Source organism: Pelodiscus sinensis, chromosome 5 (genome assembly GCF_052426305.1).
Source record: "Pelodiscus sinensis isolate ZL-2025 chromosome 5, ASM5242630v1, whole genome shotgun sequence".
NCBI classification, from domain to species: domain Eukaryota; kingdom Metazoa; phylum Chordata; order Testudines; family Trionychidae; genus Pelodiscus; species Pelodiscus sinensis.
In genome coordinates, this window is record NC_143056.1 from 132,103,318 (window position 1) to 132,116,510 (window position 13,193).

The window sequence follows — 13,193 nt, forward strand, 5'->3', positions numbered from 1 at the left end:
GCATACACTCGGTCAACGGGGGGGAAAGAAGGAAATTGTAAGAAAAAATACCCCTCGTTTGCCAGGAATCAAGTTATAAGGGATTTTTTTAAAATGTGGTTGATGGTTTTGAACAACAAATATTATCATTTAAAACTTAAAGCAGGTTTTGTGGTGGAGGAAACATTCTAGATTGACAGCCCTAAATGGAGCTGGTCTCTCTGTCGATAGCAGGTCCCATACAGAATGGGCAGTGCTGGTTTTTCTCAACAGCCCATTCTCGATTCTGAAAGAAGGTTGCAGGCTCAGGGTGGATACACAGAGATCATGCAATGAATATAAGGCGTGTATATTTCAGATTTTCTCATTAGCTTGCAGTGGAAGAACAAGCACGTTTGGACCCACTTGGATTCCAAGGAAACATCTCGCTGGATGCTTTCCGACTGGCACTCCCTGCTACCGCGGCAATACCAGGTATGTATTCACCATGAAACTGCTTAATGCCTGCTTTCAAATTCTCTTCTGAGAAATAAAGGTCGGTCCTCCCACTGTCTCTTACCCTCTGGGTAAACGAGAGAGATTAAGAGAGCTACAAGTTACGCGAACACAGCAGAAAGGAAAAACTGACAATGTCAGAGAGTCTCAGAGGCCAGGTCAATGCACAGCTGTGTAGACATTCAGGGTACGTCTAAACTACATGCCTCTGTCGGCAGAGGCATGTAGATTTGTTTTTTTGGCAAAGGCAAATGAAGCCGCGATTTAAATGATCGCGGCTTCATTTCCATTTATATGGCTGCCACGCTGAGCCGACAAACAGCTGATCAGCTGTTTGTCGGCTCGCGCGCTAGTCTGGATGTTCCCCCTGTCGACATCAAAGCCCTTTGTCGGCAGCCCCGGTAAACCTCATTCCACGAGGAATAACGGGGCTGCCGACAAAGGGCTTTGATGTCGACAGGGGGAACGTCCAGACTAGTGCGCTAGCCGACAAACAGCTGATCAGCTGTTTGCGGGCTCAGCGCGGCAGCCATGTAAATTTAAATGAAGCTGCGATCATTTAAATCGCGGCTTCATTTGCCTTTGCCTATGTGTCTAATCTACATGCCTCTGCCGACAGAGGCATGTAGTCTAGACACAGCCTCGGGTTCTGGGTCTGACACCCAGAGTGGCGGGCGTGTGATCAGCTATTGCCTAAGTGAGCGTGAGAGAAAGGGAGGGAGAGATTTTCTTTACATCCCTGCACACCAAACTCTTTTTCTCTTGAAGGGGGATTTTGTCCTAACCCGTTTGTTGCTTCTGCTACAACACTCCCATGCTAGTTCCAGGAGCCAAAAAGGGTGGGAGGGTTTCAACCCTGGTGTAAATACAACCTCTCTTTGCTTAACTCTTCCATTCATTCATATCCCCTTGAGGGATATAAACCTCCCCTTTGTGACTGTTACCTTGGTTATCTCAAAAAGAATTTGGTTTGTTGGATTTACCATGGGGCTTTATTCCAAATGGGATCTTTTGGCTGACTTGTCATTATGAAGATATACTGATTCCTAACTGATGGAAGGTGCTTGAATGCCAATATGAGGCTGATTTTCAAACACCTCCTCCATCTTTCCTGTGTGTATTAGGTTGTTACAGAGAACACAGGCTCCCAGAATCACAGGGTTAGAAAGGACCACATGGGGCGTGTTCTAGCCTAGCCTCCTGCCATGGACTTGTTATGTCTAACCCACCCAAGTCCAACGGCTTTCGAGAGCATGCACCTCTTGCCAAGAAGCCTAACGGCAGATTGGGCTGCACTAGAAGGAGCATCGCCAGCAGATGGAGGGAAGTGATTACAGGAATTCCTCATTTAACACAGTAGATACGTTTCAGAAAATGATCATGCTAAGTGAAAACGTGTTATGTGGGGTCAATTTTCCCATTGAAAATAATGGAAAAGGTGGGGGTTGTGTTTGCGCTCACGGCTCCAGCCTGCACTTGTTAGCAGCTGGGATCAGGACATAAGCTTGGGGAGAAAGGGGACTGGGTTATAGCAGGGAGGGGAAGTGTCTGGCTCTTGGGAAGGAAAGGGAAGGACAGGGGAGAGGGCTTGCAGCCGGCAGCTGGGTTTCCCCAGCTGCCTGGTTGCTGGCAGCTGTGCAAGGGTTCTCCCTGCCTCCTTGCATCCGGCGAGGAGGGGTTGCCGGGGAACAGCGCGGTGAGCAGCGAACCTCTGCCAGATGCAAGGAGGCAGGGGGAAGCCCTGCGCAGCTGCCGGCAACCAGCCAGCGGGTTGGGGAAATCGTGTTATTGTGGGGACGGTCATCTTCTTCAAAAAATGCTCCCTAAAAAATAAATCGTGCTATCGTGAAAATGTGTTAAGCGGGCACATGTTAAGCGAGCAATTACTGTATTCCCCTCTATTTGGCACTGGGGAGGCCACATCTGGAGTATTGCGTCCAGTTTTGTGCACCCCCATCCACTACTGAAAGGATGCAGACAAATTGGAGGGCAACAAATAATTAGTGGGCTGGGGGCACATGACCTATGAGGAGAGGCTGAGAGAGCTGGTCTCACTCAGTCTGCAGAAGAGAAGAGCGAGGGGGGATTTGAGAGCAGCCTTCAACTTCATGAAGCGAGGTTCCAAAGAGGATGGAGAGAGGCTGTTCTCAGTAGTGACTGATGGAAGAACAAGGAGCAATGGTCTCAAGTTACAGTGGGGAATGTCCGGGTTGGATATGAGGAAAAACTCTTTCCCTAGGAGGGGGTAAAGCACTGGGATGGGTTCCGTAGGGAAGAGGTGGAATCTCCATCCCTAGAAGTTTTTAAGTCCGGGCTTGACAAAGCCCTGGCTGGGATGATTGAGTTAGGGTTGGTACTGAACTGGGCACGGGGCAGAACTCATTGCTTCCTGAGGGCTCTTCCAGGCCTCATTGTTTATGATTTTATCCAGTCTCCTTTTGAATATCTCCAGTGAAGGAGATTCCACAACCTCCCTTGGCAGCTCTCTTCCATTGCCCTCGCCTACTTACCGTTAGGAATCTTTTAATGAGATTGAATCTAAATGCACAATGCTGTAGTGTGATCCTATTACCTCTTGTTCTGCCATCTGCTGCAAGACAGAACAACTTTTCTCCATCTTTTTTTATGGCAGTGTTTCAAGTATTTGGACACAGCTCTCATAACCCACTTCAATCTCTTTTTCCAAACTTTGCTCACATGGTTTGCATTCCATCTCTTTGATCAGCCTTGACACTCACCTCTGGGACCTTTCTAGTTGCTCTACGTCCATTCTAATGATAGTTAGCTATCTCCTACCATGAGTCTATATTTGAAAAAGCCAATGCTTGCTAGGGAAGCAGAGTTTTAAAATAATGAACTGTTCTTTCTATTTTGTTGTGATTCATTTTGGAACGTCTGTCCTTTAAAATGAAAGAAATCTTGGCACAGACTCACACAAAATTAGTTTGTTTGCAAATTTCTTGCAGCCAGACCAACATAATTTCTTTTGTATCTTGACTTTCTATTGTCTTTTCCAATGCAGATATCTGCATATTGTTAATCTGGAATCATGAAATCTTGAAAGCTTAACCTTGGCTGTGTTTTTTCTTCTACCCCAACAGTGCTGATCACATCTGGACTATATGGCACATGGCAATCACACTGGAGTGTCCGTATTCATCCTTCTGGGATTCCCAGGCAGTCGGTCACTGCAAGCTGTCCTCTTCGGGATGTTTCTGCTGATCTACACCATGAGCCTCGCAGGGAATCTCAGCATGATCACTTTAATCAGGATCGAGACGCGGCTACACACTCCCATGTATTTTTTCCTCAGCAACTTGTCTCTTGTGGACATCACATACTCTTCCACTATTGCTCCTAAGGCTCTGGTGAACTTCTTCGCAGAGTGTAAAGTCATTTCTTTTGCTGGCTGTGCCACGCAATTTTTCTTTCACTCCCTTTCTGTGAACTCTGAGGGTTTGCTGCTGGCCGTGATGGCATACGATCGCTTTGTAGCCATTTGCAAGCCGCTGCTGTACACACTCATTATGTCCCCAAAGGTCTGTGTACGTCTGGTAGCAGCATCGTATTTCTGTGCCTCTGTAAATGCTGTGGTGCACACAAGCTCTTTGTTCAGCCTGTCCTTCTGTGGTCCCAACATCATCGATCACTTCTTCTGTGACATCCCCCCGCTCCAGAAACTCTCCTGCTCAGATACTCACAGGGGTGACATTGTGCATTTCGTCTTTGCTGCTCTAACTGCACTGAGCACTGTTCTGGTCATCCTCGTCTCCTACATTTCTATCATGCTGGCCATCTTGCGGATCCGCTCCAATGAGGGCAGACGTAAAGCCTTCTCCACCTGCGCCTCTCACTTGACAGCTGTGTCCATTCTGTACGGGGCTCTGTTTTTCATGTACTTACGGCCCACCTCCGGCAACCCATCAGATTACGATAAAGTGGTGTCTGTGTTCTATACCTTGGTGATCCCCTTGTTGAACCCCCTGATCTACAGCCTGAGGAACAAGGAAGTGAAGGATGCTCTGAAAAGGACAATATACCAGAAAATTATTCCTCACTGGATCTAAGGGCTTGTCTACACTTACCCTGAAATCGATGCTCTGGAGATCGATCTCCTGGAGTTCAATTTAGCGGGTCTGTGAGGGCGAACCACTTGGGTGCCAGAGACAGGCCAACGACAGAGGTTTCCTCCACCTCTGCAGAGGGCCAGGGGGCAAGCATGAGATCTGTGGGGCGAGGGAGCTGTAGCTCCACTTCCCTCTCACCGCCACGCACCACTGGGCTTGGAGCCTCCCTCCTCTGGGGGCAACCAGCTGCACAGGTGGGCCAGGCTGGGGCTGATTGTGCCCAGAGAAATTCTTTAACTCCTTCCTGGCCAAGGTGGGAATCACTGTTCCCTTTAAGCTGAGTGCTCCTGCGGCCACCCAGGAGAGATTTTTAGGGTATGTCTACACTAGCCCCCTACTTCAAACTTGCAGGAGGATTACCAGCTAATTCAATTAGGGCTTTAAATCGGACTTCCATTTCACTGCCGCGTGTATACACGGGCAGTTACTCCGGGCTAGTGGAATTCTAAAATGGCAACCAGCTGGGAACATGCAAATCAAGTGTGGAATATTTAAATCCCAGGCTTGATTTACAATTTTGGTATGCTTCATTATCCTCCCTAGTTCGAACTAGGGGGCTAGTATAGACATAGCCTAATGCCACCCGACAGATTAACAGAGCGCCCACAGTCAGCAACATGAGTTTCTACCGGTGGTGCACATCCACACATCACAAACTTTATTCTGAACAGGAAGGGAAAAAATTAAAGGGAACACTGGTGGGAATCTGTCCTACCAAAGCAGCTGATTGCACAGGATGGGCTAAGTATCCCTTACAAATCTGCCCGTTTCCTTTCTGTGGATATCCCCTTCCAACGCCAATATCAGACACAGATGTGATGTTTTCAGAGTAACCATCTCTGTGGTCTGCTTGGAGGATGCTCTTGTCACATTTCAGGGCAACTGAACTTTTATTTCCCCTTCCACGGTCCAGCACATTCTAGTCTACCAGCCCTTTGGCCATCACTTCTCCTGGGCAGAGACGTGCACCTCTATACAATTCATAGACTGATAGACTTTACGGTCAGAAGGGACCATTATGATCATCTAGTCTGACCCCCTGCACAGTGCAGGCCACAGAATCTCACCCACCCCTCTTAGAATAATCCTCTCACCTATATATCAGATATTGAAGCCTTCGAATACTTTGGAGACCCAAAGATGCAGAGAATCCTCCAGCTGTGATCTGTGCCCCATGCTACATGGCCTCTGCCAATCTACCCTGAAGGAAAATTCCTCCCCGACCCCAAATATGGTGATCAAGTCTTTGATCTCCAGGACCAGCTAATCAGAAAGAAAAGAGCCTCTCCTTGGGGTATATCATGAAAAGACTTTTATTTTTTGCATAATTGGAGATGGGAATTTGCATAAACCTCTATCTATATATTTCTCAGGAAATCCACTTCACACTTATTGTCCCCAAAAAGAGTCCATTCTTGTCTGGGGACATGTTCAGTGTAGTCCTTTGAACTCCCAAGCCTCATATCAGAACTCCTCCCGGAGATATTATATGCTATCATAGCCCGCAAAACTACATAAGCTGTGAACTTCATACCGTAAGTTTTTCCAAGGACACGACAGGAAATTGTATTATCTGTCACCTTATATCTCAGGTGTCTGGCCATTACCTCTCTCTGGGCAGGGGCCCACTTGGCCTGGGAATTAGGAGGTAGGCCCTGGAATTTATTGGGATTTACAGTTTCTAGCAGAGTGCCCCAACGATCGGTTCTTGGACTGGTTTTGTTCAACATCTTTATTAATGACCTGGATGAGGAGGTGGATTGCACCCTGAGCAAGTTTGCAGATGACACTAAGATAGGGGGAGAGGTAGATATGCTGAAGGGCAGGAATAGGGTCCAGAGTGACCTTGACAGATTAGAGGACTGGGCCAAAAGAAATCTGCTGAGGTTCAACAAGGACAAGTGTAGATTTCTGCACTTGGGACAGAAGAATCTCAAGCATTGTTACAGGCTGGGGACCGACTGGCTAAGTAGTAGTTCAGCTGAAAAGGACCTGGGGGTTACAGTGGATGAGAAGCTGGATATGAGTCAACAGTGTGCCCTTGTAGCCAAGAAGGCTAATGACATATTAGGTTGCATTTAGAGGAGCACTGCCAGCAGATCCAGAGAAGTGATTATTCCCCTTTATTTGGCACTGGTGAGGCCATGTCTGGAATACTGTGTCCAGTTCTGGGCCCCCCACTATAGAAAGGATGTGGACGCATCGGAAAGGGTTCAGCGGAGAGCAACCAAAATGATGGGGGCTGGAGCACATGACCTATGAGGAGAGTCTCGGGGATTTGTGTTTCTTTAGTCTTCATAAGAGAAGAGTGAGGGGGGAATTGATAGCAGCCTTCATCTGCCTGAAGGGACGTTCCAAAGAGGATGGAGACAGTCTCAAGTTACGGTGGGAGAGGTCTAGGTTGGATATTAGGAAAAACTATTTCATTAGGAGGGTGATGAAGCGCTGGGATGGGTTACCTACGGAGGTGGTGGAATCTCCATCCTTAGATGATTTTAAGTCTCTGCTTGACAAAGCCCTGGCTGGGTTGATTTAGTTGGGATTGTTCCTGCCTTGTGCAGGAGGCTGGACTTGATGACCTCTTGAGGTCTCTTCCAGCTCTATGATTCTATCCCAGCAGGTCTGAACCTTAGTCCAGCCCCTGAATTTGCATCCTCTCTCAAAATCGGTTGCACCTCAGCTAACACACCTCAATCTTGGTATACCTCACACTCTGCAATCGCAGCCTTTTCTGACCCCCTGACTCGGTCAGTGCCCCTCAGTTCTGATCTTCAGCCATTTTTGTTATGCCAATCTAAGGCTTTTAGACATCCCCGAAGAGACACCTCAGTCTTGATCCACTGTACAGGTCTTTGCTTCTCCTGTATCCCATCTCTGGGCTCTCAAAATACCAGTGTCCCGAAGAACTCAATTCTTGTTTTCTCAGCAATTAAAAATAATTAAATAACTGTACCAGGAAATGCATTTGCAATAAACTTTGCCAGCTTGATTTCTGACTGGAAGTCGTTCTTCCTGGGGGAGCTGCAGATCTGTGGAGTGGATAAATCAGGGGAAAGGGATACAGAGAAGTCACAACACTTCGAAGAACTTGATCAGACTTTGGTATCAAACTATCTCCTGATCCCATGTGACCTAAAGGGCATCTTAATGATGCTGTTTCTGCCTGACCTGAGGTTGAAAGCCCTAAGGGATTCAGTCTCCAAATGCCAGTAGAGCAAAGAAATACACCCCACCTCTTATTACAGCTTTTGAATCCAAGAAAGAGAGATGTCTGTCTTGCAACAGGCAGTACAGGACAAAGAATAACGTGAGTAAAACAAATGCTTCCATTTCTTCTAACACCTGAGAAATACACCCACATCCATTCTTTCCACTAAGAAACAGAAATTGTTTTCTGTTCTCTACATGGTGATTCTTATAGCACCAAAATGATGGATTTTTGATGATCTCTGTATATTTGCAATCAAATGGGATAAAAAGCCTAAAATACCTGAATACAACATGTGATTTTTGGGAGGGGCTCATATATGGGACCATTAGCTGTTGTCGATTATCATTACACCATTGACTTCACTAGAGCGGTAGTAAGATACAAGAATGAAGAATCTAGCCCTAATGGGACTTAGTGAGTTAAGTTATGGCATAAACTCTGTCAATGAAAAAAAAAGAAAAGAAAAAATATCTCTTGTTTGCCAGTAATCAAGATGTAAGGCTTGGGTTTTTTTTTTTTTTTTTTAAATGTGGCTCATGCTATTGAACAACAAATATTTTTTGAATGAAAACTTAAAGCAGGGTTTCTACTGGAGGGAACATTCCACACTGACAGCCCTAAAGAGAGCTGGTTTCTCTATGTAGATAGAAGGTCCCATACAGAATGGGCAGCTCTGGTTTTCCTCAATGCCCCATTCTCGGCTCTGATAGAAGGGCTCGCAGGTTCAGGGTGGATACCCAGAGATCATGCAATGAATGTAGGACGTGTATATTTCAGATTTTCTCATTAGCTTGCAGTGGAAAAACAAGCATATTTGGACCCACTTGGATTTCAAGGAAGAGTCTCGCTGGATGCTTTCTGACTGGCACTCGCTGCTACCGGGGCATTACCAGGTATGTAGTCACCATAAAGCTGCATCATGTCTGCTTTCAAAATCTCTTCTGAGAAACAAAGGTTAGTCTTCCCACTATCTCCACATCCTTTGGGCAAATGAGAGAGATTAACAGAGCTACAAGGTATGTGAACACAGCAGAAAGGAAAAAAACCCTCCAATGTCAGAGAGTCTCTAGAGGCCAGGTCAATTCACGGCTGTGTAGGCATTCAGGTTCTGTTTGGAGCCCAGGTCTGACACCCAGCGTGGCGGGCGTGTGATCGGCTATTGCCTACGTGAGCATGAGAGAAAGGGAGGGAGAGATTTTCTTTTACATCGCTGCACACCAAACTCTTTTTCTCTTGAAGCGGGATTTCTTCCTAACCTATTTGTTACTTCTGCTACAACACTTCCATGCTAGTTCCGGGGGCCAAAAAGGGTGGGAGGGTTTCAACCCTGGTGTAAATACAGCCTCTCTTTGCTTAACTCCTCCATTTCTTCATATCCCCTTCAATGATATACACCTCCCCTTTGTGACTGTTACTTTCGCTATCTCAAAAAGAATTTTGTTTATTGGATTTACCCCGGGGCTTTATGCCAAATGGGAGCTTTTGGCTGACGTGTCATTGTGAAGATATACTGATTCCTGATTGATGGAAAGGTGCTAGAATGCCAGTATGAGGCTGATTTTCAAACACCTCCTCCATCTTTCACTTGAGTATTAGGTTGTTGCAGAGAACACAGACTCTCAGAATCACAGGGTTAGAAGGACCACATGGGGTGTGTTCTAGCCGAGCCGCCTGCCAAAGACTTGTTATGTGTAACCCACCCAAGTCCTATAGCATGAACATCTTGCCAAGAATGCTAACGGCAGATTGGAGAGCATTTGTAGGAGCACTGTCAGCAGATCGAGGGAAGTGATGATTCCCCTTGATTTGGCACTGGGTGGCCACATCTGGAGTATTGTTCCAGTTTTATGCACCTTCTCCCCACCCGCTTCCAGAAAGGATGTGGACAAACTGGAGGGCAACAAATAATTAGTGGGCTGGGGGCATTTGACCTAGGAGGTGACGCTGAGGGAACTGGTCTTATTCAGTCTGAAGAAGCGAAGAGTGAGGGGGGATTTGAGAGCAGCCTTCAACTTCATGAAGCGAGGTTCCAAAGAGGATGGAGAGAGGCTGTTCTCAGTGGGGGCAGATGGCAGAACAAGGAGCAATGATCACAGGTTGCAGTGGGGGAGGCCTAGGTTGGATATGAGGAAAAACTCTTTCCCTAGGAAGGTGGTGAAGCCCTAGGATGGGTTCCCTAGGGAGGGGGTGGAATCTCCACCCCTAAAGTTTTTTTAAGTCTGTGCTTGACCAAGCCCTGTCTGGGATGATTGAGTTGGGATTCATGAACTCGATGCCTCCTGAGTTCTCTCCCAACCCTCATCGTCTATGATTTTATCCAGGCTCCTTTTGAAAATCTCCAGTGAAGGAGATTCCACAACCTCCCTTGGCCGCTCTCTTCCATTGCCCTATCGTTCATGGGATCGTAGTGTGCTCCCATCACCTCTTGTTCTGCCGTCTGCTGCAAGACAGAACGACTTGTCTCCACTTTTTTTTATGGCACTGTTTCACGTATTTGGTCACTGCTCTCATGTTCCTCTTTAATCTCTTTTTCCAAACTTTGCTCACATGGTTTGCATTCCATCCCTTTGATCAACCTTGACACTGACCTCTGGGAGCATTCCGGTTGCTCTACATCCTTTCTAATGATGCCAAGCCATCTCATACCATGAGCCTATATTTGAAAATACCTACTAGGGAGGCAGAGTTTTAAAATTCGGAACTGTCCTTTCTATTTTGTTTTGTTTTGAAATGTCTGTTCTTTAAAAGCAGAGAAATCTTGGAACAGACATAAAGTTTCTTTTGTATCTTGACTTTCTACTGTATTTCACAATGGGTGTAGCTGCCTTCCACTCCATGGCTATGTCTAGACTGCAGGCTTCTTTCAAAAGAGGTTCTTTCGAAAGCATCTTTCGAAAGAGCCTCTTTCGAAAGATCGCGTCTAGACTGCAGGCGGATCTTTCGAAAGAGCAATCCGCTTTTTCGAAAGAGAGCACCCAGCGGGTCTGGATGCTCTCTTTTGAAGAAGCCCTATTTACATTGAAGAACGCCTTCTTTCGAAAGAGGAACTTTCAAAAGAAGGCGTTCTTCCTCGTGAAACGAGGTTTACCGCCATCGAAAGAAAAGCCGCGTTCTTTCGAAATAATTTCGAAAGAACCCGGCTTGAGTCTGGACGCAGGGGAAGTTTTTTCGGGAAAAGGCTACTTTTCCCGAAAAAAACCCTGAGTCTGGACACGGCCCATATCGTTAATCTTGATTCATGAAATATTTGAAAGCTTTAACTTGTCTGTGTTTCTCCTCTACCCCAGCAGCGCTGATCACATCTGGACTATATGGCACAAGGCAATGACAGTGGAGTGTCCGTATTCATCCTTCTGGGATTCCCAGGCAGTCGGTCACTGCAAGCTGTCCTCTTTGGGATGTTTCTGCTGATCTACACCATGAGCCTCGTGGGGAATCTCAGCATGATCACTTTAATCAGGATGGAGACGCGGCTACACTCTCCCATGTATTTTTTCCTCAGTAACTTGTCTCTTGTGGACATCACATATTCTTCCACTATTGCCCCTAAGACATTGGTGAACTTCTTAGTGGAGTATAAAGTCATTTCTTTTGCTGGCTGTGCCACACAGTTTTTCTTTCACTCCTTCTGTGCGTACTCTGAGGTTTCGCTTCTGGCCGTGATGGCGTACGATCGCTTTGTAGCCATTTGCAAGCCGCTGCTGTACACGCTCATTATGTCCCAGAAGGTCTGTATACGACTAGTAGCAGCATCCTATTTGTATGCTTCTATTAATACTGTGGTGCACACAAGCACCTTGTTCAACATGTCCTTCTGTGGTCCCAACATAATCAATCATTTCTTCTGTGACATCGCTCCGCTCCAGAAGCTCTCCTGCTCGGACACTCTCAGGGGTGACATTGTGCATTGTGTCTTTACTGCTTTAGCTGGAATGAGCACTTCCCTGGTCATCCTTGTCTCCTACATTTCTATCATGCTGGCCATCTTGCACATCCGCTCCAATGAGGGCAGACGTAAAGCCTTCTCCACCTGCGCCTCTCACCTGTCATCCGTGTCCATTTTGTATGGGGCTCTGTTCTTCATATACTTTCGGCCCACCTCCGGCAACCCATCAGATTACGACAAAGTGGTGTCTGTCTTCTATACCTTGGTGATCCCTTTGTTGAACCCCCTGATCTACAGCCTGAGGAACAAGGAGGTGAAGGATGCTCTGAGAAGGACAATATACCAGAAAATTATTCCTCACTGGATCTAAGGACTTGTCTTCACTTACCCAGAAATCGATGATCTGGAGATCAATCTCCTGGAGTTCCTTTTAGTGTATCTAGTAAGGACTCACTTAATCAGCTACTGATGTGATTCCTGTTGACCCCATTACTGCACAGGGTCATGAGGAGCAAGGGAAGTTGATGGGAGAGTTTCTCCCATTGATTTTTTGCATTGGGGATGCAGAAATTTGACCGAAGGAATGTTGAATGCAATATGTGGAGTTGCGTAGGTCAACTGTCTCCCATACAAAAAGTTTCTTGATATAATCATGAATAGAAAAAGTTTCTTGATATAATCATGAACAGAAGTGAGAAGAGCTGGCCTGAAAACGGAATTTTTCCGATTTGGAAAATGTTGACGTTTTTAAAAAAATCATAAGAACGTGCAAAAGTCCATCTAGCCCAGGGGCCTGTCTACTGACAGTGGCCAATGCCAGATGCCCCAGAGGGAATGAACAAAATAGGGAACCATCAAGTAATCCCTCCCTTATCACCGTTTTCCAGCCTCTGACAAACAGAGATTAGGAACACAATTCCCACCCATGCTGGCTGATAGCCATTGATGGACCTAACATCCCTGAATTTATTAAGTTCTTTCTTGAGCCCTGTTAATGTTTTGGTCTTCACAACATCCTATGGCAAGGAGTTCCACAGGCTGTGTGCTATATGAAGAAAATCTTCCCTTTCTTTGTTTTAAAAGTGCTACCAATTAATTTTATGTGATGACTCCTAGATCTTATGTTATGGGAACAAGTGAATAACTGTCCCTTATTCACTTTTTCCACACCAACCATGATTATTTAAACCTCTATCCTATCCCCCGTCATCTCCTCTTTTCTAAGATGCAAAGTCCAAATCTTTTTAATTTCTCTTCATATAGGAGCCGTTCTAAACCCATCATTTTTGTTCCCCTTTTCTGAACTTTTTCCTATGATAATGTGTCTTTCTTGAGATAAGGCGACCACCTTTGTATGCAGTATTCAAGATCTGGGCGTACCATGGTTTTGTATAGAGGCAATAAGATAATTTCTGTCTTCTTCTCTACCTCCTTTGATTAAATTCAAGACAAAAAGTGAAGATGTCAAATATATTTTGTGGGATAGAAACTCTAA

The 13,193-nt window shown here is 46.0% G+C and overlaps 2 protein-coding genes across 2 annotated transcripts; both read left to right on the top strand.

Moving 5' to 3' along the window:
- The first annotated feature begins 3,578 nt into the window (after nt 1–3,578).
- Nucleotides 3,579–5,095, top strand: LOC102461835 (olfactory receptor 5AP2-like). Its single transcript, XM_006111826.4, has one exon. It carries the CDS (start codon nt 3,597–3,599, stop codon nt 4,539–4,541), a length of 945 nt encoding a protein of 314 aa, XP_006111888.3. The 5' UTR covers nt 3,579–3,596; the 3' UTR covers nt 4,542–5,095.
- A 6,025-nt stretch (nt 5,096–11,120) lies between these two features.
- LOC102461593 (olfactory receptor 5G25-like) lies at nt 11,121–12,068 on the top strand. The gene has a single exon (XM_006111825.3). It carries the CDS (start codon nt 11,124–11,126, stop codon nt 12,066–12,068), a length of 945 nt encoding a protein of 314 aa, XP_006111887.3. The 5' UTR covers nt 11,121–11,123.
- The last annotated feature ends 1,125 nt before the right edge of the window (nt 12,069–13,193 follow it).